The sequence below is a fragment of the Chenopodium album genome, chromosome 24 (assembly GCF_948465745.1).
Source record: "Chenopodium album chromosome 24, dcCheAlbu1.1, whole genome shotgun sequence".
Taxonomy (NCBI): domain Eukaryota; kingdom Viridiplantae; phylum Streptophyta; class Magnoliopsida; order Caryophyllales; family Amaranthaceae; genus Chenopodium; species Chenopodium album.
Genome location: NC_137857.1, coordinates 33,106,155 through 33,133,411, shown reverse-complemented (window position 1 = coordinate 33,133,411; position 27,257 = coordinate 33,106,155). Strand labels below are relative to the sequence as shown.

Genomic DNA, 27,257 nt, shown 5'->3' with positions numbered 1-27,257 from the left:
AAAAATTATTTTTATGAATCCTTATCTATATATAAAAAATAATACTCTATACAAGTTTAGGGAATTTTTAGATTCGTTTTAATGCATGTTTGCTCAGATGACCAACATTTTTGAATTTCTATATGTGCGAGATGCTTTGGCTTAACATAATTCTTCGAAAAAAAATGGTCAATATGCCAATTTTCAACCACAAACCTTCAAGTCCTTAATTTTCAATTTCTCTATAGATTATACGAGTACTTTGTATTAATTTAATTTACAAACTATGGACCGAGTAGTTTTGTTATTTAAAGGCACACAGTATAAGGCCAAGGGTATTTCATTTATAGTAGCGGTGTTCTCGTGCTGGAAATGTTCAATTAATATTTAATATGGCTATTGGCTACGTTTACATTTCTAAAAATAAAAGCTTACATATAACACTTAAAAAGTTATTAAATCATTTTACAGTAATCAATTTAGAAGGAAGAAATATTTCTAATAATTTCCCTCAAAAAAAAAAAAAAATTTCTATAAAATATCTTCTGCTCATAATATTCTAAGTAAACTCTCTTGGGTCCTTGCGCACATAGCCACTGCACATAAATACAATAATTCTAAACGTATGAGTGACTCAGTAGTTTTTAATTACGAGTATAAATTCAAAGAAGGTTTTGGGTCCTTCGGTATGAATAGCCGCTCAAAGGTCTTCCTTGGTTTGACCCTTTGTCTTTCCCAAATATTCAAAAAACATGCCAGTAAGATTTTCAATAGTCAAAACAAGGTTGATCTAATAACATACTAGGAATTGGTAGTTAAAGAGCATGATCCTATCTCACATGGCACGAAAATGGTTCGACTCGACACAATTCAATTCCGTCACTAATTAAGTTGACACAAGCAAATTTCAAAAATGGTCCGTCTCGACACAAGTCACTCACAAGCCCAACACGAATATGGTTCAACTTGACACGAGTTCATCACAAGCCCGACACGAAAATGTGTATGTCAAATATAGAAGAACGATAGATGGAAGTGTAATTCAAACTCCACTGTGAATTATAGTGAGAATGCCACACTAGTATTGTTATTGCGCATGTTGTTATATAAAAGTGTTGGATGTTGTGGCATGTAAATCAATCGATCAGACAATGTAACCCAGGTCTTAGAACCCTACGATAATTTATACGGATTAATCCAATTTAATTCAATTTCTTTGACGGGGCAATTTGATTCAATCTAGAACATAACTTTTTTCAAAAAAAAAAAACATTCTTACATAATTCTATAGTACAAAAAATTAAGACCCAAATATCTTTGAAAAGTTCAAGACATCAAGGTAAGGGTGATAATGATACAAGTGGCTTTAACACACCGTTGAGCCTACGACACTATTAGAGCCAACCATTATTTTCATGAAGATTTTTATTTTATTTTATTTTGTGTGGATGGTTGTATGTACTATGTATAAATCATGTTTAATGTGACAAAAATTGTACTACCTTTGACTTGTCATTACTTTGGACCGTATTAGTCACGTAATTGTGAAGTTAAGCAGAATTGTAACATACATTTCACCATTTACTAGCAAGTCTCAAGTCACAACTATTCAACAAATGAAACTCATGGCCATCGGAAAGAAACTATTCCCTGGAATCCTTCTTTCTCTATTCGTCCTTCCAAAGAATAATTTTCAAATGTTTAAAAAACTTGAATGAAACTTTCACATGTGGGGTTTATTTATTTATTTTTTTTGTCAATTCTTATCTTTAATCTCATTCGCTTTCCCTATTTTGTGCGGATGGTTGTATGTACTATGTATAAATCATGTTCAATGTCACAAAAATTGTATTACCTTTGACTTGTTATTACTTTGGACCGTATTAGTTACGTAATCGTGAAGTTTAGCAGAATTGTAACCTGCATCTCACCATTTACTAGCAAGTCTCAAGTCACAACTATTAAACAAACGAAACTCATAACAATCGGAAAGCAACTATTCCCTCGAACCCTTCTTTCTCTATTCGTCCCTCCAAAGAATAATTTTCAAATTTAAACTTGATTGAAACTTTCGCATGTGGGGTTTATCTATTTTTTGTCATTTTCTTGTCTTTAATCTCATTCGCTTTTCCTATAAAGAGGGTATGAGGCAAACTCAACACGACACCAAACCTTTAGACAAACTTAGAGGGATTGAAGGAATACAGAGTACTATTGTATATATTACGATTACTATTCACTATTTCACTAATAAAATAATATTGCCTAATACACCCACTAAACCATCATCATGAGAGCTCATAATATCTTCTTCCTCTTAATTACTTGCAATTTTTACTTCTTTTCAGCATCTTCCAAACCTTCAAATTATCTACCTAGAGGCTCTTCATTGACTGTCGAAGATGCTTCATCGAAGCTTCTCGTCTCGCCGGACAAAACCTTCTCTTGTGGCTTCTACACTTTCAATGCCACCACACATGCCTATTACTTCTCAATTTGGTACACCAACTCCAAGGAAAAAACCGTTGTATGGACGGCTAATCGAGATAAACCCGTAAACGGCCGTGGCTCGAGGTTGACCCTAGGGAAAGATGGTGCACTAGTCTTAACTGACCGTGATGGCTCATTTGCGTGGGAAACAAATACTTCATCACTCGCGGTTGATAGAGCCGAGCTTCTTAACTCCGGAAACCTTGTTCTTAAGAGCAAAAGTGGTAAAATTCTTTGGAAAAGTTTTGATTTTCCAACTGATACTTTGTTACCTAATCAATTTTTTACAAAGAACCAAAAATTGATTTCTAGAATATCCCCACAAGTTTTTAGTCCTGGCTATTTTAGTTTTTATTTTGATTATGAAAATGTGCTTATAATAATTTACGACGGCCCTGAATTTTCAAGCAAATCTTGGCCTAATCCTGATAACAATGTCTTTCAAAATGGTAGAACAAGTTACAATAGTACTAGGGTTGCAGTTCTTGATGATACAGGCACTCTTGTATCGAGTGATAAACTACAAATCAGTGCTTCCGATGTTGGCTTAGGGGTTAAGAGAAGGTTAACAATGGATCATGATGGGAATTTGAGGCTTTTTAGCTTGAATGATATGTCCGGGTTATGGACCGTAACATGGCAAGCTATTATTCCACAATGTAATATACGTGGTCTATGTGGTAGGAATGGGATTTGTATATATACACCTGACCCTAAATGTTCATACCCTCCGTACTATGAACCTGTAAATTCGACTGATTGGAGCAAGGGATGCAAGCCTATATTTAAAAGGCGATGTAATGATACTGAATTTATTGAGATACCTCATGTTGATTACTATGGTTTCGATCTCAATTATACTCAAAACATTTCATTTAAGGATTGTCAACAACTTTGCTTAAGGGATTGTCGTTGCGAAGCATTTAAACATGCAATAAGAAGCGGGTTATGGACTTGTTACACGAAAGGTGACCTTTTCAATGGGCACAATTACATATATGATGAAAGTGTGTACCTTAGAATTCCAACAAGAGTGAAAACATCGGAGTCCAATAATATCCTTAATGTATCGCGTTTAAATTGTGGAGGTGGAGATCCGAAGATAGTACTCCTACCCAAGTCGTATAATGATGCCTCAACTCGAAGCTTTAAGTGGGCATATTTATACTCATTTGGTGCGGCTATTGGAGCAATTGAAGTCATTCTTTTCGTATCAAGCTGGTGTTTCTTTTTCAGGAAACATGGGACTTTGGGTTCTTTGGAAGAAGGGTACCGGACTATTTCTAGTCAATTTAGGAGCTTTAGCTACGGGGAACTCAAGAGGGCAACGGAGAAATTCAAGCAAGTTCTAGGAGAAGGCGGGTTTGGAGCCGTTTACAAGGGTGTTTTGGCGGATGAAAGGGTGGTAGCAGTGAAGAAACTCGAAAATGTAGTCCATGGGGAGGAAGAATTTTGGGCAGAAGTGAGCACATTTGGTAGGATCAATCATATGAACTTAGCTCGAATGTGGGGGTTTTGTTCGGAAGGGATACAAAGGCTCTTGGTCTATGAGTACGTCGAGAATGGATCCTTAGACAAACACTTGTTCTCTTCCCCCACTAGAAGCATCCTTCTTGAGTGGGAAAAGAGATTCAAGATAGCACTAGGTACCGCGAAAGGCTTAGCATACCTTCATCACGAGTGCTTAGAATGGGTTATCCATTGTGATGTAAAGCCTGAAAACATACTTTTGGACAGTGATTTCGAGCCTAAAATATCAGACTTTGGGTTAGCAAAGTTATGCCAACGCGATAGCCAAGGGCTATCCCAGTTGTCCATGATGAGAGGCACGAAAGGGTATATGGCTCCCGAGTGGACAACAAACCTTCCTCTTACATCAAAGGTTGATGTTTACAGCTACGGAGTAGTGATACTAGAGCTAGTGAGAGGGCTTAGACTATCGAGTTGGGTAGTCGACGATAATGCTAAAGAAGAGGAGATACTTGGGTTGAAAAGTTTTGTGAGATTTGCACAAGGTAAGATGCAAGATGGAGGGAATTCATGGATCGACGACTTGGTAGATTCGAGATTGGAAGGAAAATTCTGTCGAAACCAAGCAAATAAAATGGTTGAGATAGGACTTTTGTGTGTCGAGGATGACAGGAACAAGCGTCCAACTATGGAATCAGTTGCCCAAGCTCTTGCCGAGTGTGAAGATGAAGTTGCAAATATGTGACAAATACTCCTTAAAAATAATGCTTGGATACATATATATATTTTTTTTGAGCAAAATGCTTGGATGTAAGTTTTTTTGTTTTTTTTGGCCAGAATGCTTGTATAATGTGTTATTGTATGCGTATAAATTAAAAACATAAATCAAAGAAGTAATTCTTTTAAGAAATTAAAAAAGTTGTTTAAAATTATATATTGTTTGACAATAATATGTACTCCAAACGTGTTATCCTAGCTTCTAGGACATGATGTTTTTACCATCATAATGAAAAATAATACTGTATTGTAATTAAGGAATGATTTGCTTCACCTTATTTTCAAATTAAAATTTGTTGAATTTAAATTATTTTTCGATTTTTTATTATAGTTTTTCTTTACAATTTCAAAATTTGAACTAAAATAATTATTACTGATTTTTTGTTTTTTTTTTTTATTTTTTATTTATTTTTTTTTATTTTTTTTGTGGGGGGTACTGAATTGAAATTATTTACAAATAATATTTCTTTAAAGGTGAAGAGAACAAGACTTAAATATGGTTTTTTCTGATCTAACTTCAAGTATAATGTCAAAAATATAATTAAAAAAAAAACTTATTAAAAAGGATTTTTATATGAAATTTTGGGACCATCAACTTATTAAAATGACAACAGCATATTCGTGCGTGGCCTTTTCAATGTCGTCATTCGTCCTCTAAATCTTTTTTATTTATTTTTTTAAGGCAAACGGAGCATATAATACTTAGGAAATGTCCATTTCTGCCAAAAATATAATGTCCATTTCCGATCTAACTTCAAGTATAATGTCAAAAATATAATTTAAATAAAATATCTTATTAAAAAGAATTTCTATATGAAATTTTGGGACCATAAACTTATTATGGACCAAAAATATTTGGTTGATAAATGACAACAGCATATTCGTACGTGGCCTTTTCAATGTCGTCATTCGTCCTCTGAACTTATAATATATATATATATATATATATATATATATATATATATATATATATATATATATATATATATATATATATATATATATATAATATACTAGGTTAAAATCCCGTGCAATGCACGGTTGACGGTTGTTAAATATTTTTGACAATAATATTACAAGAATCCTGCACCAGCAATTTCAGTGGTAAATAGGATAATTATGATTACTATATTTCGGGTCATCCTGTTGGACTCCGCAGAAGGATCCGGTAAACTAAATTGGATCGAGCATGTAGTATCAAGTACTTTCGACATGCCCGTAAAGTTACTTGGATCGGTTTCCGAATTGTCCACCCTAAGATAGAAAGCCATCTCCGTACCCGGGGACCAATACTCGTTCAACAGTCTATCGAGTTGGAGCACACAATAGCCCAACCCATCAAACTTAAATCCGAACCAGAGGCATCTTTGATTTGCCCTACACTTAGACTTGCAATTAGCCAATTTAAGTGTTTTTACACTAGTTTGATTTGACCCACCCGAGTAGTTAACATAATCGAGCCTAAAAACTTGGTTTTACCCATATCAACAATCACTTGGTTTTACCCATATCAACAATCGGATTCTTTCTCACACATGAGTCTGACCCAGTGCTCCGCCTATAACCCAGTGGGCACACACATTTGTAACCCGAAAAAGTTAACCCATCACTATAACAAATATAACCCGGCCCACATAAACCATGTATTTGACAAATATCAAGCACAGCAATCCAAACAGGAGCCCATGTGTGCTTATTCGGGTCATAACTAAGGAAACGAAGGTTCCCATCATCACCCAAGGTAAGTCTTCGGGTTTGGTTATGCCCGAAATCCGCCAAAGTAATCGGGTTCCCACCATTTTGTTGGACTAGCCCATCAACACCAAAACTCACAAATGGATTAGCGGCAGTCCAATACGAATCCGACCCATTAAAAACCAAACTACTTGACCCGTTAAAGCTAAACTTCCCATTTCTAGAAACCAAACAGTGCCGTTTCCAAAAGTTTGATTTGGAAGAAAAGTATCAGTTGGGTGATCAAAACTCTGCCAAGAACCAAATGTTAGTAGATAAGCAAATTAAACGAAAGTACTTATCTCAATGTTGTGTAGACCAATTGACAATTGCCGCGTCGTGGTAAACCACTGACCTAAAAGACGATTCCGCACTACCCCGGTGCAGTAGACATCAAGCGGTCGCCCTCCAAGATAAGCACGGCGCCGGAATTTGTGTGCACTCACAAACCCGACTGGAATTCAAAATACTTGCCCAAAAACCGAAGGGATATATTTTAAGAGAAGGTAAGAAGTTAAAGATGGATGGTTTTGTTGTCATAGCTTTCGGAGGTGAATAATGTTGATTTATAAGGCAATGGAGGGAGTAAAAACAACCAACAATTAAGGGGAAATAGTCATCAATCAAGTGGTGTAACATCCACCCATTAATCCCCAATAAGAGCTAGCTTTAATCAACATTAAAAGGGTAACGGCTAGTCTTTAAGTAACAACATTAATCAGCAATAATGCCCATTAAATTAGCAATAAGAGGAAGCTAAAATTAAGGGATTTCAATAGCCATTAAATCCCAACCGTCAAAGGAATAAACACCGTAACTTTCTTGGTTTTACTTCAAGAATTCCAACACCAAACACCAAATTCCCATCATCCCTGAGAAACAATCCGGTGGAGTTCGAGTTCACGAAGCTGGGGTGGACCAGATCGTGGGCCCAGAAGAGCCGTTGGTTAGCCGAAGCTGACCATTAGAAGTGATGATTAAGGAAGCCGATGCTTGAACAGGGATATCCCAGTTGGTAGACCAAACTATGGTTTGATCAGATATGTTGTGGTACCAAATTGAGAATGTGAATAGGTTTGAAGAACCCGGGAAGTGTCGAAAGCCGGCTGCGAAAGCCGAGTGAGGGGAGACAAGGGTTTTGTTCTGAGATGGTTGCCATGGGAAGTTTGAGGTGTTGAAGGAGGAAAGAGATTGAGCAGAGGAAGATGGTGAAGATGTTAGAAGGTTGATTATTAGGAAATTAAGGAGAATTAATTGGAATTTCATTTTTTTTTTAATTTTTTGGAGGGATTGTTTGGGATTTTGGAGGGGTTTGAGGTGTGAGTGGTGGAAGGTGTTTTAATGGCGGCTATCATTTGAATTATTGGTATGTTTTTTGACATTTGACAGTTTGACCATTGACTTTTTTCAATAATGGCATAGGTTAAATTATTTATTGACAACTTGGTATTTATTAATTTGATATTAAGTTAAAAAAAAAAAGAATTTATAAGTTTAAGTTTAGACTATAGAGTGATGCAAAATTTTGTATTTCTTTCATCCTTTAAAAATTATTTTTATGAATCCTTATCTATATATAAAAAATAATACTCTATATAAGTTTAGGGAATTTTTAGATTCGTTTTAATGCATGTTTGCTCAGATGACCAGTATTTTTGAATTCTATATGTGCGAGATGCTTTGACTTAATATAATTCTTCGTTGTCAATCGGCCAATTTCAACCACAAACCCTCAATTCCTTAATTTTCAATTTCTCTGCATAGGCAGTATCCTATAGTTTATACTTTGTATTAATTTAATGTACAAACTATGGGCCTGAGTAGTTTTGTTATTTAAATGCACACATGACACAGTATAAGGCCAAGGGTATTTCATATTTATAGTAGCGGTATTCTCGTGCTAAAAATATTCAATTAATATGGCTATTGGCTACTTTTACATTTTTAAAAATAAAAGCTTACATATACAAGTAACACTTAAAAAGTTATTAAATCATTTTACAGTTATCAATTTAGAAGGAAGAAATATTTCTAATAATTTCCCTCAAAAAAAAAAAAATTTCTATAAAATATCTTCTGCTCATAATATTCTAAGTAAACTCTCTTGGGTCCTTGCGCACATAGCCACTGCACATAAATACAATAATTCTAAACGTATGAGTTACTCAGTAGTTTTTAATTACGAGTATAAATTCAAAGAAGGTTTTTGGTCCTTCGGTGTGAATAGCTCAAAGGTCTTCCTTGGTTTGACCCTTTGTCTTGCCCAAATATTCAAAAAACATGCCAGTAAGACTTTCAATAGTCAAAACAAGGTTGATCTAAAAACATACTAGGAATTGGTAGTTAAAGAGCATGATCCTATCTCACCTGGCACGAAAATGGTTCGACTCCACACAATTCAAGTCCGTCACTAAATTGACACAAGCAAATTTCAAAAATGGTCCGTCTCAACACAAGTCACTCACAAGCCCAACACGAATATGGTTCAACTTGACACGAGTTCATCACAAGCCCGACACGAAAATGTGTACGTCAAATATAGAAGAACGATAAATGGAAGTGTAATTGAAACTCCACTGTGAATTATAGTGAGAATGCCACACTAGTATTGTTATTACGCATGTTGTATGAAAGTGTTGGATGTTGTGGCATGTAAATCAATCGATCAGACAATGTAACCCAGGTCTTAGAACCCTACAATAATTTATACGGATTAATCCATTTTAATTCAATTTCTTTGACGGGGCAATTTGATTCAATCTAGAACATAACTTTTTTCAAAAAAATATTCTTACATAATTCTATAGTACAAAAAATTAAGACCCAAATATCTTTGAAAAGTTCAAGACATCAAGGTAAGGGTGATAATGATACAAGTGGCTTTAACACACCGTTGAGCCTACGACACTATTAGAGCCAACCATTATTTTCATGAAGATTTTTATTTTATTTTATTTTGTGTGGATGGTTGTATGTACTATGTATAAATCATGTTTAATGTGACAAAAATTGTACTACCTTTGACTTGTCATTACTTTGGACCGTATTAGTCACGTAATTGTGAAGTTAAGCAGAATTGTAACATACATTTCACCATTTACTAGCAAGTCTCAAGTCACAACTATTCAACAAATGAAACTCATGGCCATCGGAAAGCAACTATTCCCTGGAATCCTTCTTTCTCTATTCGTCCTTCCAAAGAATAATTTTCAAATGTTTAAAAAACTTGATTGAAACTTTCGCATGCGGGGTTTATTTATTTATTTTTTGTCATTTCTTATTTTTAATCTCATTTGCTTTCCCTATTTTGTGCGGATGGTTGTATGTACTACGTATAAATCATGTTCAATGTCACAAAAATTGTACTACCTTTGACTTGTTATTACTTTGGACCGTATTAGTTACGTAATCGTGAAGTTTAGCAGAATTGTAACATACATTTCACCATTTACTAGCAAGTCTCAAGTCACAACTATTCAACAAACGAAACTCATAAGAATCGGAAAGCAACTATTCTCTTGAACCCTTCTTTCTCTATTCGTCCCTCCAAAGAATAATTTTCAAATTTAAACTTTGTATTAATTTAATTATTTTTTGTCATTTATTTTTTGGAACTTTCGGATGTGGAATTTATTTATTTTTTGTCATTTTCTTGTCTTTAATCTCATTCGCTTTCCCTATAAAGAGGGTATGAGGCAAACTCAACACGACACCAAACCTTTAGACAAACTTAGAGGGATTGAAGGAATATAGAGTACTATTATTGTATATATTACGATTACTATTCACTATTTCACTAATAAAATAATATTTGCCTAATACACCCACTAAACCATCATCATGAGAGCTCAAATAATCTTCTTCCTCTTAATTACTTGCAATTTTTACTTCTTTTCAGCATCTTCCAAACCTTCAAATTATCTACCTAGAGGCTCTTCATTGACTGTCGAAGATGCTTCATCGAAGCTTCTCGTCTCGCCGGACAAAACCTTCACTTGTGGCTTCTACACTTTCAATGCCACCATACATGCCTATTACTTCTCAATTTGGTACACCAACTCCAAGGAAAAAACCGTTGTATGGACGGCTAATCGAGATAAACCCGTAAACGGCCGTGGCTCGAGGTTGACCCTAGGGAAAGATGGTGCACTAGTCTTAACTGACCGTGATGGCTCATTTGCATGGGAAACAAATACTTCATCACTCGCGGTTGATAGAGCCGAGCTTCTTAACTCCGGAAACCTTGTTCTTAAGAGCAAAAGTGGTAAAATTCTTTGGAAAAGTTTTGATTTTCCAACTGATACTTTGTTACCTAATCAATTTTTTACAAAGAACCAAAAATTGATTTCTAGAATATCCCCACAAGTTTTTAGTCCTGGCTATTTTAGTTTTTATTTTGATTATGAAAATGTACTTATAATGATTTACGACGGCCCTGAATTTTCAAACATATATTGGCCTAATCCTGATAACAATGTCTTTCAAAATGGTAGAACAAGTTACAATAGTACTAGGGTTGCAGTTCTTGATGATACAGGCACTCTTGTATCGAGTGATAAACTACAATTCAGTGCTTCCGATGTTGGCTTAGGGGTTAAGAGAAGGTTAACAATGGATCATGATGGGAATTTGAGGCTTTTTAGCTTGAATGATATGTCCGGGTTATGGACCGTAACATGGCAAGCTATTACTCCACAATGTAATATACATGGTCTATGTGGTAGGAATGGGATTTGTATATATACACCTGACCCTAAATGTTCATGCCCTCCGTACTATGAACCTGTAAATTCGACTGATTGGAGCAAGGGATGCAAGCCTATATTTAAAAGGGGATGTAATGATACTCAATTTATTGAGATACCTCATGTTGATTACTATGGTTTCGAGATCAATTATACTCAAAACATTTCATTTAAGGATTGTCAACAACTTTGCTTAAGGGATTGTCGTTGCGAAGCATTTAAACATGCAATAAGAAGCGGGTTATGGACTTGTTACACGAAAGGTGACCTTTTCAATGGGCACAATTACATATATGATGAAAGTGTGTACCTTAGAATTCCAACAAGAGTGAAAACATCGGAGTCCAATAATATCCTTAATGTATCGCGTTTGGATTGTGGAGGTGGAGATCCGAAGATAGTACTCCTACCCAAGTCGTATAATGATGCCTCAACTCGAAGCTTTAAGTGGGCATATTTATACTCATTTGGTGCGGCTATTGGAGCAATTGAAGTCATTCTTTTCGTATCAAGCTGGTGTTTCTTTTTCAGGAAACATGGGACTTTGGGTTCTTTGGAAGAAGGGTACCGGAATATTTCTAGTCAATTTAGGAGCTTTAGCTACGGGGAACTCAAGAGGGCAACGGAGAAATTCAAGCAAGTTCTAGGAGAAGGCGGGTTTGGAGCCGTTTACAAGGGTGTTTTGGCGGATGAAAGGGTGGTAGCAGTGAAGAAACTCGAAAATGTAGTCCATGGGGAGGAAGAATTTTGGGCAGAAGTGAGCACATTTGGTAGGATCAATCATATGAACTTAGCTCGAATGTGGGGGTTTTGTTCGGAAGGGATACAAAGGCTCTTGGTCTATGAGTACGTCGAGAATGGATCCTTAGACAAACACTTGTTCTCTTCCCCCACTAGAAGCATCCTTCTTGAGTGGGAAAAGAGATTCAAGATAGCACTAGGTACCGCGAAAGGCTTAGCATACCTTCATCACGAGTGCTTAGAATGGGTTATCCATTGTGATGTAAAGCCTGAAAACATACTTTTGGACAGTGATTTCGAGCCTAAAATATCAGACTTTGGGTTAGCAAAGTTATGCCAACGCGATAGCCAAGGGCTATCCCAGTTGTCCATGATGAGAGGCACGAAAGGGTATATGGCTCCCGAGTGGACAACAAACCTTCCTCTTACATCAAAGGTTGATGTTTACAGCTACGGAGTAGTGATACTAGAGCTAGTGAGAGGGCTTAGACTATCGAGTTGGGTAGTCGATGATAATGCTAAAGAAGAGGAGATGCTTGGATTGAAAAGTTTTGTGAGATTTGCACAAGGTAAGATGCAAGATGGAGGGAATTCATGGATCGACGACTTGGTAGATTCGAGATTGGAAGGAAAATTCTGTCGAAACCAAGCAGGTAAAATGATTGAGATAGGTCTTTTGTGTGTCGAGGATGACAGGAACCAGCGTCCAACTATGGAATCAGTTGCCCAAGCTCTTGCCGAGTGTGAAGATGAAGTTGCAAATATGTGACTCAACAATAATTAACTACAATTTGGTTATGTTCGAGTGCTTAGTATATACTCCTTAAAAATAATGCTTGGATATTTATTCTATTTTTTTTTTAGCAAAATGCTTGGATGTAAGTTTTTTTATTTGTTTTTTTGTTTTTTTGGCGAGAATGCTTGTATGTATGTTAATGTGTTATTGTATGCATATAAATTAAAAACATAAATCAAAACGCAAATTCTACTCTACTCCTAGGGTACCGTGTTCATGGTATTTCAGGTTTATAAAATTTATGTTATTTTAATATGAATTTCTTGTTATTTTAATTTATTTATATGTTATTTTAAAATAAATATATGTTATTTTATATTTGCAAGTTGTTTTTTTTTTTTTTTTTCCAACTTTGATCCTTTCACCGTACTCCAGATTTATAAAATTAAATTACTTTGATATGAACCTTTAATTATTTCAATTTTTATATATGTTATTTTTAAAATAAGTACATGTTATTTTAATAAATGCATTTTTTTTTTTACATGATGTTAAAGTATATAAATGAATAACATATTATTTTAGAAAAATAACACAAAGTTTATATTGGGTATAGAGTAGTGGAGTATTGTGATCCATGAGTATATAATACTAATTGAAATCAGAGAAGTAATTCTTTTAAAAAAAATTCAAAAAGTTGTTTAAAATTATAAATTGTTCGACAATAATATGTACTTCAAACGTGTTATCCTAGCTTCTAGGATATGATATTTTTACCTTCATAAGTAAAATAATACTATATAGTAATTAAGGACTTATTTGCTTCACCTTATTTCCAAATTAAAATTTGTTGAATTTAAATTATTTTTCGATTTCTTATTATATTTTTTATGTACAATTTTCAAAATTTGAACTAAAATAATTATTACTGAAATTTTACTTTTTTTTGTAATGAATTGAAATTATTTACTAAATATAATTTCTTTAAAGGTGAATAGAACAAGACTTAAATATGGTTTTTTCCTATCTAACTTCAAGTATAATGTCAAAAATATAATTTAAAAAAAATATCTTATTAAAAAGGATTTCTATATGAAATTTTGGGACCATCAACTTATTATGGACCAAAAATATTTGGTTGATAAATGACAACAGCAAATTCGTGCGTGGCCTTTTCAATGTCGTCATTCGTCCTCTGATTTTATTTTTTTGAGGCAAACGGAGCATATAATACTTAGGAAATGTGTCCATTTCCGCCAAAAATATAATGTCAAAAATATAATGTGCATTTCCGATTTTTTATTTATTTATTTTTTTTTTTATTGAGGGAATGCCCATTTCTGATCTAACTTCAAGTATAATGTCAAAAATATAATTTAAAAAAAAAATATCTTATTAAAAAGGATTTCTATATGAAACTTTGGGACCATCAAATTATTATGGACCAAAAATATTTGGTTGATAAATGACAACAGCATATTCATATTTTCCTCAAAAAAAAAAAAAAAAAAAAAAAAAAACAGCATATTCATACATGGCCTTTTCAATGTCGTCATTCATCCTCTGAACTTTTTATTTTTATTTTTATTTTTTTAATACTTAGGAAATATCCATTTCCGCCAAAGTAAGAATGCTTTGGGGAAAGGAACTCAACCGTACATATTCAGAGTTCACACCCGTATCCCACCTTGCTATAAGATGAGCAACGGCATTACATGCTAGTTTAACATGAGAAACTAAACATACATCAAAGAAATTCCAATCAACATCAATATCACCATAGACATTAAATCTAAAAGCATTGAAGACAGAAGCATTGTTACTCATTTCAAGTAACTAGGGCAGCTATCGCGCGCATAGCTAGTCATATCTAGAAGCTCTTTCGGATTGTTTTAAGATAACAAATTTAGTTTTTGGTATGTAAACAACTATGTTTATGGGTATAAATGTCCAATACAACTAACATTAATGCATGAGAGCAAATAAGTACATAATTAAATATTTTAGAGGGTATAATTGTCAAAATACTATTCATTAAAAAAACTTATACATATTAATGAGGGTATATATGTAAATACACATTTTAAAGGGTATAATTGGCATTACACTATTCATAAGAGTAATTTTCTACTTTTTATAAGGTAGGGATATTACAGATACATACGAAGTGTATACTAGTACTGTATTAGATTTATTGACGTAATTTCAGCACATATAGCCATATAGGCTAATAACATAGTGTTAAATAAAACACTTTGAATTTAGGGAATTTAGCATGTTTTTTGAGCTCATGAGATAACCCACATGTGAGTGGTGTGTTGTCCAACATCAATTGAGTTTATAAGTGAGAGTTTGTATTGGGATGTGTATTTCACACGTAGTATTAAAGAAAGAAGATAATTGTGTCCACTTTATAAGGCTAAGGGGCTACTTCCCTCATTGCCATATGGTTTTGAGGTGAAACCACCTTGATTGTGTGAAGTGAATAGCTGTGACGGGTGTGGTCCAGACCCGTTTATCATGTTTCGTCCCTTTTTTTTGGTTAAAATAGATGAATAAATTCATGATCAAAATTTCATTTACTCTATTTGTGAATAGAATATTTTTTAAATGAGACAAATAAATACAGTATACAAAATCAACCCAACAAATGAAGTTTGAAGTTTCGTATTTGATGTGCTAGTAGTGCTAGTGCTACTATTAGTGCTATAGTGCTTGCAATTGTTGAATAGACCGACTTCGATTTCTTATCATGACTTTCGATGAGTTTTATCAACGACATACATACATACGAGTACTTCCTTTGTATTTTTATGTGAATTTATTTATTTATTTATTCGTTTATTTATTTATTCGTAACATTAGTCGCATATTCCACGTTATTTACATATACAATAATAATAAACACAATTGCATTTAGATTTTATTACATTAATTTCATTAGTTTCAATGTTTCATTGTATTAATTTTTTGTAATTTTAGCTCATACGAGTTGAAAATTGACTACAAAATTAAGATTTAATTAAAGAAGTTTAAGTTGGTTTTACGTTGGAAAATGACCAAATGTGAACAGTTGAAATGGATCAACTTATAAATATGAAGTACCTGCTATTTTGGGCATTATAAAACACTAGCTAGCTTATGAAAAATCTTACATGGGCATCCTAACTATCTTCTTCTTCACCACTTTTTTCTTCATTTTAGCAACATCTTCAAGTTATATCTCAAGAGGATCTTCCTTATTAGTCGAAAATTCGCAATCGGTTTCAAACCTTCTCTTCTCCCCTGATAAAACCTTCACTTGTGGCTTCTACACTTTCAATGAAACCACCCATGCTTACTATCTCTCAATTTGGTACACCAACACCAAGGATAAAACCGTCATTTGGACGGCTAATCCCGTAAAACCCGTCAATGGCCGAGCCTCGAGGTTCACCCTAAGGAAAGATGGTGCATTAGTCTTAACTGACCTTGATGGCTCAAATGTTTGGCAAACAAACACTTCCTCAACAAGTGTTGATCGAGTCGAGCTACTAGACTCCGGGAACCTTGTCCTTAAGAACAAAAGTGGTAATATTCTTTGGCAAAGCTTTGATTTTCCTACTGATACTTTGCTCCCTAATCAACCTTTTACTAAGAACAATAAACTGATTTCTCGAATATCACCCTTTGTTTTTAATCCTGGATATTATAGTTTCTTTTTAGATAATGATAATGTGCTTAAAATGGTTTATGATGGCCCCGAATTTACGAGCATATATTGGCCTAATCCTGATTATACCATATGGGGTAATGGTAGAACTAGTTACTATAGTAGTAGGGTTGCAAGTTTTAATGATATAGGAACCTTTGTTTCTAGTGATTCGCTAGAATTTCGTAGTCTAGATTCGAGTTTGGGGGTTAAAAGAAGGTTAACAATGGATTATGATGGTAATTTGAGGTTATATAGCTTGAATAATTCGTCGGGGTTATGGGTTGTAACATGGCAGGCTATTGCTAAACAATGTAATGTTCATGGTTTATGTGGTAGGAATGGGATTTGTATTTATACACCGGACCCAAAATGTGCGTGCCCTCCATACTATGAACCCGTAAATTCGAGTGATTGGAGCAGGGGATGCAAGCCTAAATTCGAAAAGGGGTGTAATGATTCTCAGTTTCTTAAGTTACCCCATGTCGATTACTATGGATTTGATCTCAATTATACAAGAAACGTTACATTTAATGATTGTCAACAATTATGCTTAGGGGATTGTCATTGTCGAGCATTTAAACATGTAATAAGAGGTGAGTCATGGTCTTGTTACACGAAAGGTGATCTTTTTAATGGGTATAATATGGCAGATGATAGTTTGTACCTTAGAATTCCAACAAGGGTAAAAGTATTAGAGGTCAATCGAAGTATCCTTAATGTGTCGCGTTTGGCTTGTGGGGATTCAAAGGTAGTACTCTTGCCTAATTCATATAATGTTGCCTCAACTCGAAGCTTTAAGTGGGTGTATGTATACTCATTTGGTGGAGCTATTGGTACAATCGAAGTCATAATGTTGGTTGCAAGTTGGTGTTTCTTTTTTAGAAAACATGTGATTTCGGCTTCTTTGGAGGAGGGATATCATATGCTTACTACTCAGTTTAGGAATTTTAGCTATGGCGAGCTCAAGAGGGCAACCGGAAAATTTAAGCAAGTTCTAGGAAAAGGAGGGTTTGGAGCCGTTTACAAGGGTGTTTTGGCCGATGAAAGGGTGGTTGCAGTAAAGAAATTGGAAAACGTCTTTCAAGGATAGGAGTGAGCATTTTTGGCAGGATCAACCACATGAACTTAGCAAGAATTTGGGGCTTTTGTTCCGAAGGGAAACATAGGCTCTTGGTTTATGAGTTCGTGGAGAATGGATCTTTGGACAACCACTTGTTCTCGTCCTCTAACAACTCTGTTGTTCTTGAATGGGAAAAGAGGTTTAAAATTGCATTAGGCACGGCGAAAGGTTTGGCTTACCTTCATCATGAGTGCCTCGAATGGGTTATCCATTGTGATGTTAAGCCCGGAAACATACTTTTAGACTCCGGTTTTGAGCCTAAAATCTCAGACTTTGGCCTTGTAAAATTGTGTCATCGAGGTGGTCATGGACTATCAAATTTAACACAAATACGAGGCACAAAAGGCTATATGGCTCCTGAATGGACAACGAACCTGCCACTCACTGCAAAGATTGATGTATATAGTTATGGGGTTGTCGTGGTACTAGAGCTTGTGAAAGGAACTCGTCTAACGAGTTGTGCAGTTGATGATAGCCTTGGTGAAGAAGAGGTTACAGAATTTTCAACCTTTGTAAGCTTCGCGAAAACAAAATTGCAAAATGGAGAGGACTCATGGATGGAAGACATGGTCGATCCAAGGTTGGAAGGAAAATTCAGCAAGAATCAAGCTGCTAAGTTGATCGAGATAGGACTTTGCAGATTGTCAAGATGAAACTGCATCAGTAGATACCCTAGGCTATGTGTGACTTATATTTGTAGTACTCATTTAATTTAATTACATGCAACATCTAATAATGTAGATGCATTTTGATAAACGAGCTTGGGCCATACCCGTCACAAGTATCCACTTTATACGACCAAGGAGGTTCCACCTCAAAACCATATGGCAATGAGGGGAGTAGCCCCTTAACCTTATAAAGTGGACACGAATTTTTTCTTTCTTTAATGTGGGATACACATCCCAATATTTCTCTTTCAATGTGGGACAACACTTTCAGTCACATGTAGGTTTGCTCATGGGCTCAACACATTTTCAGTAGTACACAACTACATATATTTACTAGGTTTATAAGATTTATCCTGCTATAAGTGAACTATAGTTTAATTTTATGCTCATCTTACACAACTTTTTATTATTACATACATAAGAGATCATACCAGCCTACCTAGATACCTATATACTCAGATATATTGTATTATAGGAGTTAATTTTTAATTTAAAGCAGAATTTTGAAGCTTTATACTAATGAATACGTAAATTAGTACATGATAGGACTTTCCTTTTCTTAGGGAAAGACAAGGCAAAGTCTAAGAAAGAAAAATAAAACGTCAACTATTAATGTATGACTCCTAATATTTTCAAAGTCTTCGAAGTCTTTATTTTGGTTGTTTGTGGGCATTGTGGCCTGTGGAATTCTTCCATACATAGAAACTACGAAACAAAACCCAAACTTTAATTTCGGAGTATGAGTATGACACTCTTTCTTTAAGAGACCATATTGGTCGATCGATCCACACACAGAAGTATAAGAAAATTCGAATATGAGAGAGCGGTGAGTTAAGTTGCTAATCCCCGAGACCACCAACTAATGTTGCCTCATCCGGCCACGAAAAAGGCATGTTTGTACAACAATTTATGAAATCATTCGAATAGTTAGCTAGATTAGACTTGATCTGTTATGCTTGTTTATTTTAACAGGTTGACATAAACAAGATACTCCCTCCGTTTCAATATGATAGTCCCATATGGAATCAACAAAAAGACTTGCGTGAACCTGGTCCACAATAATGTTATTGTGGACCCGAGGTTTATAAACACGTAACCGACATAATATTGAACATAGTGACCCTTAATTTTAACATAGTAACCTTATTTTTAACATAATAACCTTTATTAAAACTAGTATAACGTTTAATATTATTGTAAACTTAAAGTGCAACGTTATGACTCTAATTTTAACATAGTGACCTTTATTATTCATATTAATCGGTATATAAAATATTTTTTTTTAAAAAAAATAACATCTTATAACCTATATATTACCAAAATGACTTTTATTTCAATATAGAGACCTTTTTTCTATAATAGTGACCCTTTTTTTTTTTACTAATAAAACAACTATAGTTTCTCTAATGTTAGTGGTCCACAATAAATTAGTGTGAACAACGTCCATTTAAGAATTTGTATGGAACCAATCACATTAAATAAGAAAAGAAGAATATTTGGAATCTAACTTTAAAGTAAAAAACAATTCATAAATAGTTTTGCCTTAATTAAATTTTTTTTTTTAATTTTTTTAGGAAACCGTCAACCATAATTGCATAATTCAAGGGAATAATTTTTTTACTAAAAGTCATGTCATCAAATCATAATCAATTAATTTAAGGGAAATTCCCAATGGTAACCCTCTATTTTTTTAATTTCTCAATGGTAACTTTCAATTTTCAAAATTATCAAATATAACCCCACATTAATAATTAATCATTAAATGTGACATTAGTGGGTTAAAAAAAGGGAAATTACAATATTTTCCGTTAAGTTGTGGGTGAATGAGTTATTTTGCTAACCATGGTTAAAAGTTAAATTATCATATATGTATTACTACTACTATATCGATTTATTGCTAGTGCCGCCAACCAATTTCCTGCTATAGACATTCTTCTCTTCGTAAAAAAAAACTAGCAAATTCTCCATTCAAGTTTTTGTGGAAAACGATTGAAAACGAGGGACACAACATATTCAAAGGGTTTTTTTTGGGGTCTTGGTGTTTTCATTCCAATTTTTTACCTTCAAATTGTTTAGGGCTTCAGATTACAAGTAAGTGCATTCTCTCAATTTTAGGTTAAAGTTTCAAAATTTTTGGTAGAATTCTAGGTTGGGTTTGTATAATTTGTGTCAATTTTGCTGAAAATTTATTTGATTAAATATATAGAAATTAATGGGTGGATTATGACAATAGAAATTGACGGAATTGTGAGAAAATTCTTGTAATTAGCTATTAGTTTTTATTTATAATTTTTATATCAGAGTACTCTTTTGGTCAAATTTGTGATCTTACCTGGAAATTGATAACTTGTTGGACCCAATTGAAGAACCAACGACATGTTGGTAATCAATTTACACTGCCTAACCAACTAGTGTAGAGTCATTGACTAATTGCAGTAGAAGACGAGGCTAGATAATATCAGTAAACTTTGACATAAAACAAAAGGTAGTGAATGGCAAATACAATTGAATAGAAAGGGAAAAAAATGTGTTGGCATATGTATTCTCCGATTGATATGTGTAGTGTCTTATATACAAAATAGTCATATGTTTGGAGTAATCAATGGACAAATGGCAAGCTAAATTGTACAAGTATATATTGAATGGACAAATGGCAAGCTAACTAATACAAGTATATATATATATATATATATATATATATATATATATATGATGCAACAGATGCTAATTAAGCTAACAACTAACAAGTTACTTTTTATGTTGCTACTTTAATATATATTGGTTTTCATTCTACTACAATGAAATGCTACTTTGCTAAAATAATTATTGGGTTTTATTCTTCGTTTCTACAGATAATTTAGCCTAAAATATGGGTGATAATGTAGTTTTGAGATTTCAATACTCTGGTAAAGACACTGACATCGTTGTGCAAGATGTTGACAAGGTCAATTTAGTAGACCTTATTATCGAGTATTGGGAAATAGCTGAGCGAGAACAAACCCCAATGCCTAAGCATCCTGAGTTTACATACATTCACAAAATGGAACATGTTGAGCTCAAAAATGACATGGCGCTAATGAAGATGTTTGTTGACTTATCTGGGAGGGATTTGATTTACATATGGGTGGGGGAGCTTCAAAAATCAACTCCAATAGTTGAAATTGCACAATCACTTAAAGCTTCAAGAAGAGTGAATGCCACTGAAAGTAGTGATCATATTGAACCTCAGCCCATCCACTCTAGACCAATCTAATGAACCTCGCCTCACCAAAAAACAAGAAACTGAAACTTTAAAGCAAGCCGAGGTTACATTTGACATGGCTCCTCCTCGCTCTCCTATTAACATAAATGAGTTGATTGTTGATAACATGGAATATTGGAATAACATTGAGATCACTGCAGTTGAAAAACGCTCTACATCAAGGTGATAGAGGTGATGACTGGTGTATAATTTCTGATAGGCACAAGGTAATATTATATACTAATTAATATATTAATTAAATTCTATTAATGAAAATTGTTTATAACTACTTGCTTTTGTTACACTAACTTGTTTTATTATTTGATTTTTTTTTTTAAAAAAAAGGCCATTGAAAAGGCTTGTGCAGAATTATGGCCAAAAGTTGGAAGAAGGTATTGTTGTAAGCATCTAAGTGTTAATTGGAAGAAACCCTTCTCAGGACCAAAGATGTTGCAACTATTCTGGTTAGCTTGTGGTGCATATTTAGAATTCACCTTCAAAAAGGCAATGACACAAATTCAGAAGGTTAAACCTGCTGCAAGAATTTGGTTGGCCAATTTAGGTGGCCAAGAGAGATGGACAAAGCACAAATTCAATCCAACACTAAAATGTGATGTTAACAAGACAAATTTTGTTGAAAGCTTCAATGCCACTCTTGGGATTGATAGGTGTAGACCTGTTCTAACCTTACTTGAAGGTAAATAATAGTAAAACCATGTATATGTTATTTAAAATTGTAAATTTATTAAACTACGTACTGTTGACTTGATACTTAAAATTGTATGCTTTTGTTTTTGAATTCTGAATAGGTATAAGGAGGGCCACTATGGTTAGGCTGGCTACAAGAAGAGAAATGTGTGAAAAATGGGATAGGCTTGATGTATGTCCAAACATTGTTAAGATGGTTCAAGTACTTTGTAGTGATTCAAGAACTTGTAGGGCATACTTATCAAGTCAAGGGGAGTATGAAATTGTGGATGGGAAGTCATCTCTTTCGGTGAGTCTTAACAACCACACATGCCTTTGCAATGCTTGGCAATTGACTGCAATACCATGCAAGCATGGCATGAGGGCCATATTACATGCAGGTTTGGACCCCTTAAGATTTGTGCACGAGTGGTACTCTGTAAAGAGGTATAAGATGGCATATGCTAATGGTATAAAATTAGTGCCGGATAGAGAGCAGTGGCCTCAAACCGATGTGCTAGTCATTCAACCTCCCGTGATGAAAAGAGGAGTTGGAAGACCAGTGAAAAATAGAAAAAGAGGTGAGGAAGAGCAGAGAAAAGGGAAAAGACCTAAGACTTTACGGTGTGGTAATTGTGGTGATTTTGGCCACAATATTTTGACTTGTCAGAGAGCCCCAACACAAAAGCAGAAAAAGGCACAAAGCAAGAAGAAGAATGCAATGTAGAGCATTGTTGATTGTCCCATTCAATAAGAACATTAGTTTTCATTATACTATTGCGTTAGTTTCCGCTAGTTTATTATTGGACTACTTTTGTGTTTAAGCTTAGATTTAGCTTTAATCTTAATTTAAGTAGTTTAGTTTAAATTATTTATTTAAGTGGACCTGACATGTTATATATCATCATTTACATTTTTTTTTTTTATTGTTTATCATTATCATATGTCTTACATCATATTCTACTTCATACTATTTTAAGTTGGAGTACTATTTTACAAAATCTATGTAAAGATATGGGGAAGCAGGTTTTCCATTTACTCACATAGTACTCCAACTTGATTGATTTTTTTTTTTAATTTTTTTTTTTTGCGGGAACTTGATTGAAATTCTAAATATAATTTTTATTTGCCTTTTAAGGGCCTATTGCTAGTTGCTAGTAGCCGCCACTTTTTCTTTCATTTCATGGAGGCAAAGCATAATTAATTATCATGAACGTAAGACAGTTTCTGGTTAATTGGTCAATTATCATGGAGGAAATTAGATTAACTATAATAATTAACCAAGGTTAGGACTATTTAACAGAAAAAGGTTCATTAAACATGCATATAACCTACTAATGTCACATTTAATGATTAATTATTAATTTGGGGTTATATTTGATAATTTTGAAAATTGGAAGTTACCATTGAGAAATTAAAAAAGTAGAGGGTTACCGTTGGGAATTTCCCTTAATTTAACCAATTAGAATTTAATATGTATAAAATAGGAGATAAAAACTAAGTTAAAAGTGGAATACATTCAATATAGGTAGCTATTTTTGAAACACTCAAAATAGTATGTGGGACTAACAAATTGAAATGGAGAGAGTACTGCTGTCAAATTTCAAACCGAAACCGTTTAACTGCCCGAAACCGACCGACCCAAATGAGAACCGAACCGATTTTAACCGATTTTTTTGAAACCGAAAACCGACTCGAACCGTATTTTAGTAAACCCAAAACCGAATCGACCCGAATAATGTTAAACCGTATAAAAACCGAACCCGCTAACAAACCGAACCAAATATAAACCGAACTGAAAGAAAACCGAATCGAAAAAGAACCGAACCGTATCTAACCCGAAACCGGTTCCAACCCGAAACCGTTTAAAATGGCAAAAAAACCGCTTACACCGAACTGTTAGCAAACTGCTACCCGTTTGCACCGAACCATTTAAAAACCGAACTGATTGTAAACCGAACTGGTTATAAACCGAACCGTTTATGAACCAAACTGCTTCTAAATCGAACCGTTTACAAACTTTTTTATATAATTACATGGATTTTTTTTTTACGGGAATATAATTAAATCGAACCGTTTACAAACTTATTTTTTTTACGGGAATATAACTAGTAAGATCAGTATGACTAGAGTTGAAACAGAACATAATATGTATTTATAAAATCAATGAGAATTTGTTTATAATATGATGCCTAAATATGAAATGATTCGCGACTTTATATAAAACTTGTGAACGCAAAAGGTTAGCAAGTACTATCAAATTTCAAACCAAAACCATTTAATTGCCCGAATCCAAACAACTCGATAAACAATTTATTTTTTGAAACCGAAAACCGACCCGAACCGTAATTTAGTAAACTTGAAATGGAACCGATATGAATAACGTTAAAGTGGTTAAACCATCGAAGAAACGAACCAGTTATAAACTGAACCGAAAAAGAACCGAACCAGTTAAAAACTGAACTGAAAAAGAACCGAACCAGTTATAAACTGAACCAAAAAAGAACCGAACTGTTTCTAACCCGAAACTGTTTCCAACCCGAAACTGTTTGAACCGGGATAAAAACCGTTTACACCGCACCATTAACAAATCGCAACCCGTCTGCACCGAACCGTTTACTACCCGGACTGTTTACAACCCGAACCGAATTAAAACCTCTTAAGAATAAACCGAAACCGATAACTATTTAAACCGAACCAAAACCGACCCGTGAGACAATTAAACCGATTCCAAACCGACCCGATTAAAAACCGAACCGATTTCAAACCGAAACCGAACTGTCAAACCGTTTTGACAGTGCTAGGAGGGAGTAATATTTATTGCGAGCTAACTATCCAATCTTTATAGTGAAATAACAATAAAAAGTGATTGATTAAAATTAGTATGACCACCTTTTTTGGCCAACTTTTTTGAAAAAACCACTTTTTATGTTTTTATGTTTTACTAAACCACCTTTTAAGTAGGGCTGGCAATCGGATCAAGTCGGGTCAGGTCCGTGTTCGGGTTAGCTGATTTCGGGTCAGCTACCCCCTGACCTGAACCTGATCCGTTTAACATTTCGGGTTGAAAACCTCAACCTGAACCTGATTTTTTCAGGTTCGGGTCAACCTGAAAAGGACCTTATTTGACCTGAATTTTTATTTGGGTTTAAATAAGGTTATGTTAACCTGAAATTAACCTGAAACTGATCTGAAAATGACCTCTAATTTTTCAAAGTTTCAAACCACCTAAATTTTTCTAACCCTTATATTTTCAGGCAAACAAAGCAAAGGTTCAAACATTTAGTGCTTCAATCCTAACAAATAGTCCAAAATAAAACGCATAGTTAAGTACGATACCTAATTATTAATTACAAACCAAGAGTGTACTTAACAAATTACAAACCAAGTTTCAAAAACACAAGTTCAAATTTCTAGTTCTCAAATCAGATTAGGGATTCAATATGGCTTGCAATTGGATCAAGATCGGGTCATCATGGGGCGTATCATTCTTGTTCTCCACCTCTAATTGATCCACCAAGAATTTCCAATTGAACATGATTCGTTGGACATTACTTCCTGCCAACATACAGTCACAAGTCACAAGACTAATTAAATCTCATAACATGCATTTAATTCATAAATTAGAATAATGAATAATTAAACCTCATATGATAACATGCGTTTCAGTCACAAGAAAAGGAAACTAACAGTTACAAGAGCATGCAGAATTAAAATAATTTAAAACAGAACAATTTCGAACAGATTATGCTGAAAATGAACAATTAAGAACGCATAAATTCATAAATTAGCAAAATAAACAACAAAAATACATGAACTAGCAAGACCAATTCACATAAATTCATAAATTAGCAAAAATAAACAACAAAAATACATAAACTAACAAGATCAATTCGCATAAATTCATAAATTAGCAAGAATAATTAGTATACTTGTAAACTAACAAGATCTATTCGCATAAATTCATAAATTATCAAGAAGAAGCATGAAAACAATAGTTAAATACCGTATGAGAGTGAGAAGAGAGGAGAAAACTCGAATTCAACAATGATGGAGTATTCGGATTCAACAATGTCTAATGGATTTTAGTGTTTTTGAGGACAGAGAAAATTTAAGAGAGAGAAGGTTGAAAACGGCTGAATGAAATGAGGGAAGTGAAGAGGATTTAGGGTTTTGATAGTATATATGGAGCCTCTTTAGTTTATTGGGCTGGCCCATTAGAAGGTTTTTCCGATTTTTTTTGGTTTTGTAACTTAATTTATTTCGAGTTATCAGGTCGGGTTCGGGTTGACCCGACCTGATATTGACCTGAATTTTTTTTCGGGTTAGGTGGGTCGTTTTCGGGTTGAGATATTCAACCTTAACCTAACCCATTTAATTTCGGGTTCGGGTTCGTGTCAACCCATTTAAGTTTTCGGGTCGAAAATCTCAACCCTAACCCGCTCTTTTCGTGTCGGGTTCGGGTCGGGTTTTCGGGTCGGGTCAGTTTTTGCCAGCCCTACTTTTAAGTACCTAAATTTTTTTATTGCACCACTCCTATATCAAATTTTGACGAAAATTTTAACTAAGACGTCAAAGGGGCCAACAACTTGTGTTTTTCCCTCCTAAGTCATTTATTTTTTCCCTCTTAAAAACATTCGGCCCTTCCCTCTATATAAATGTATGACTAAATTGAGTAAAGCTCTAAATATCAAACCTATTTTTGCTACAAAAATTAAATTGTAGTCTTTGTTTATTCTCAAACCCTAAATTGAAGTAATTGAAGTGGATGGTTGGGATGAAAGGGAAGGTTTTGCTGTGGTTGATGATTTGGAAGTGGATGGTTGAGATGCAATCCGTTAGATTTGAAATCGGGGTGATGCAATAAAAAACTTAAGTACTTAAATTAAAGGTGGTTTGGTTAAAAAAAAAACAAGTGGTTTTTTCAATAAAGTTGGACAAAAAAAGTGGTTTATACCAACTTTACTTTTTTTTTTTTTTTTTTTTTTACTATTTTACTTATTTAAATATTGTGTGGGTTGATTTTTGTTCGAGTTTGAGGTCTATATTGCATTATTAATGGAAATTTTTTGTGTTTCATCGGTTTTATGAAAATCATTGTATATTTTGGGTTTTAATGTGTTGTTTGTATTTAGTGAGTAAAAAAAGGATTAATGGTAATATTTGTATTTTGTT

General features: G+C 34.1%; 2 protein-coding genes and 2 pseudogenes across 2 annotated transcripts; 3 read left to right on the top strand and 1 right to left on the bottom strand.

Moving 5' to 3' along the window:
- Positions 1 to 684: 684 nt before the first annotated feature.
- Positions 685 to 4,959, top strand: LOC145610140 (putative receptor protein kinase ZmPK1). The gene has a single exon (XM_081665407.1). The coding sequence runs from the start codon at positions 2,270 to 2,272 to the stop codon at positions 4,682 to 4,684; it is 2,415 nt and encodes an 804-aa protein (XP_081521533.1). The 5' UTR covers positions 685 to 2,269; the 3' UTR covers positions 4,685 to 4,959.
- Positions 4,960 to 5,730: 771 nt separating this feature from the next.
- Positions 5,731 to 7,716, bottom strand: LOC145610885 (putative receptor protein kinase ZmPK1; annotated as a pseudogene).
- Positions 7,717 to 8,698: 982 nt separating this feature from the next.
- LOC145612623 (putative receptor protein kinase ZmPK1) lies at positions 8,699 to 12,929 on the top strand. Its single transcript, XM_081667958.1, has one exon. The coding sequence runs from the start codon at positions 10,291 to 10,293 to the stop codon at positions 12,703 to 12,705; it is 2,415 nt and encodes an 804-aa protein (XP_081524084.1). The 5' UTR covers positions 8,699 to 10,290; the 3' UTR covers positions 12,706 to 12,929.
- A 2,898-nt stretch (positions 12,930 to 15,827) lies between these two features.
- LOC145612092 (putative receptor protein kinase ZmPK1) lies at positions 15,828 to 18,173 on the top strand (annotated as a pseudogene).
- The last annotated feature ends 9,084 nt before the right edge of the window (positions 18,174 to 27,257 follow it).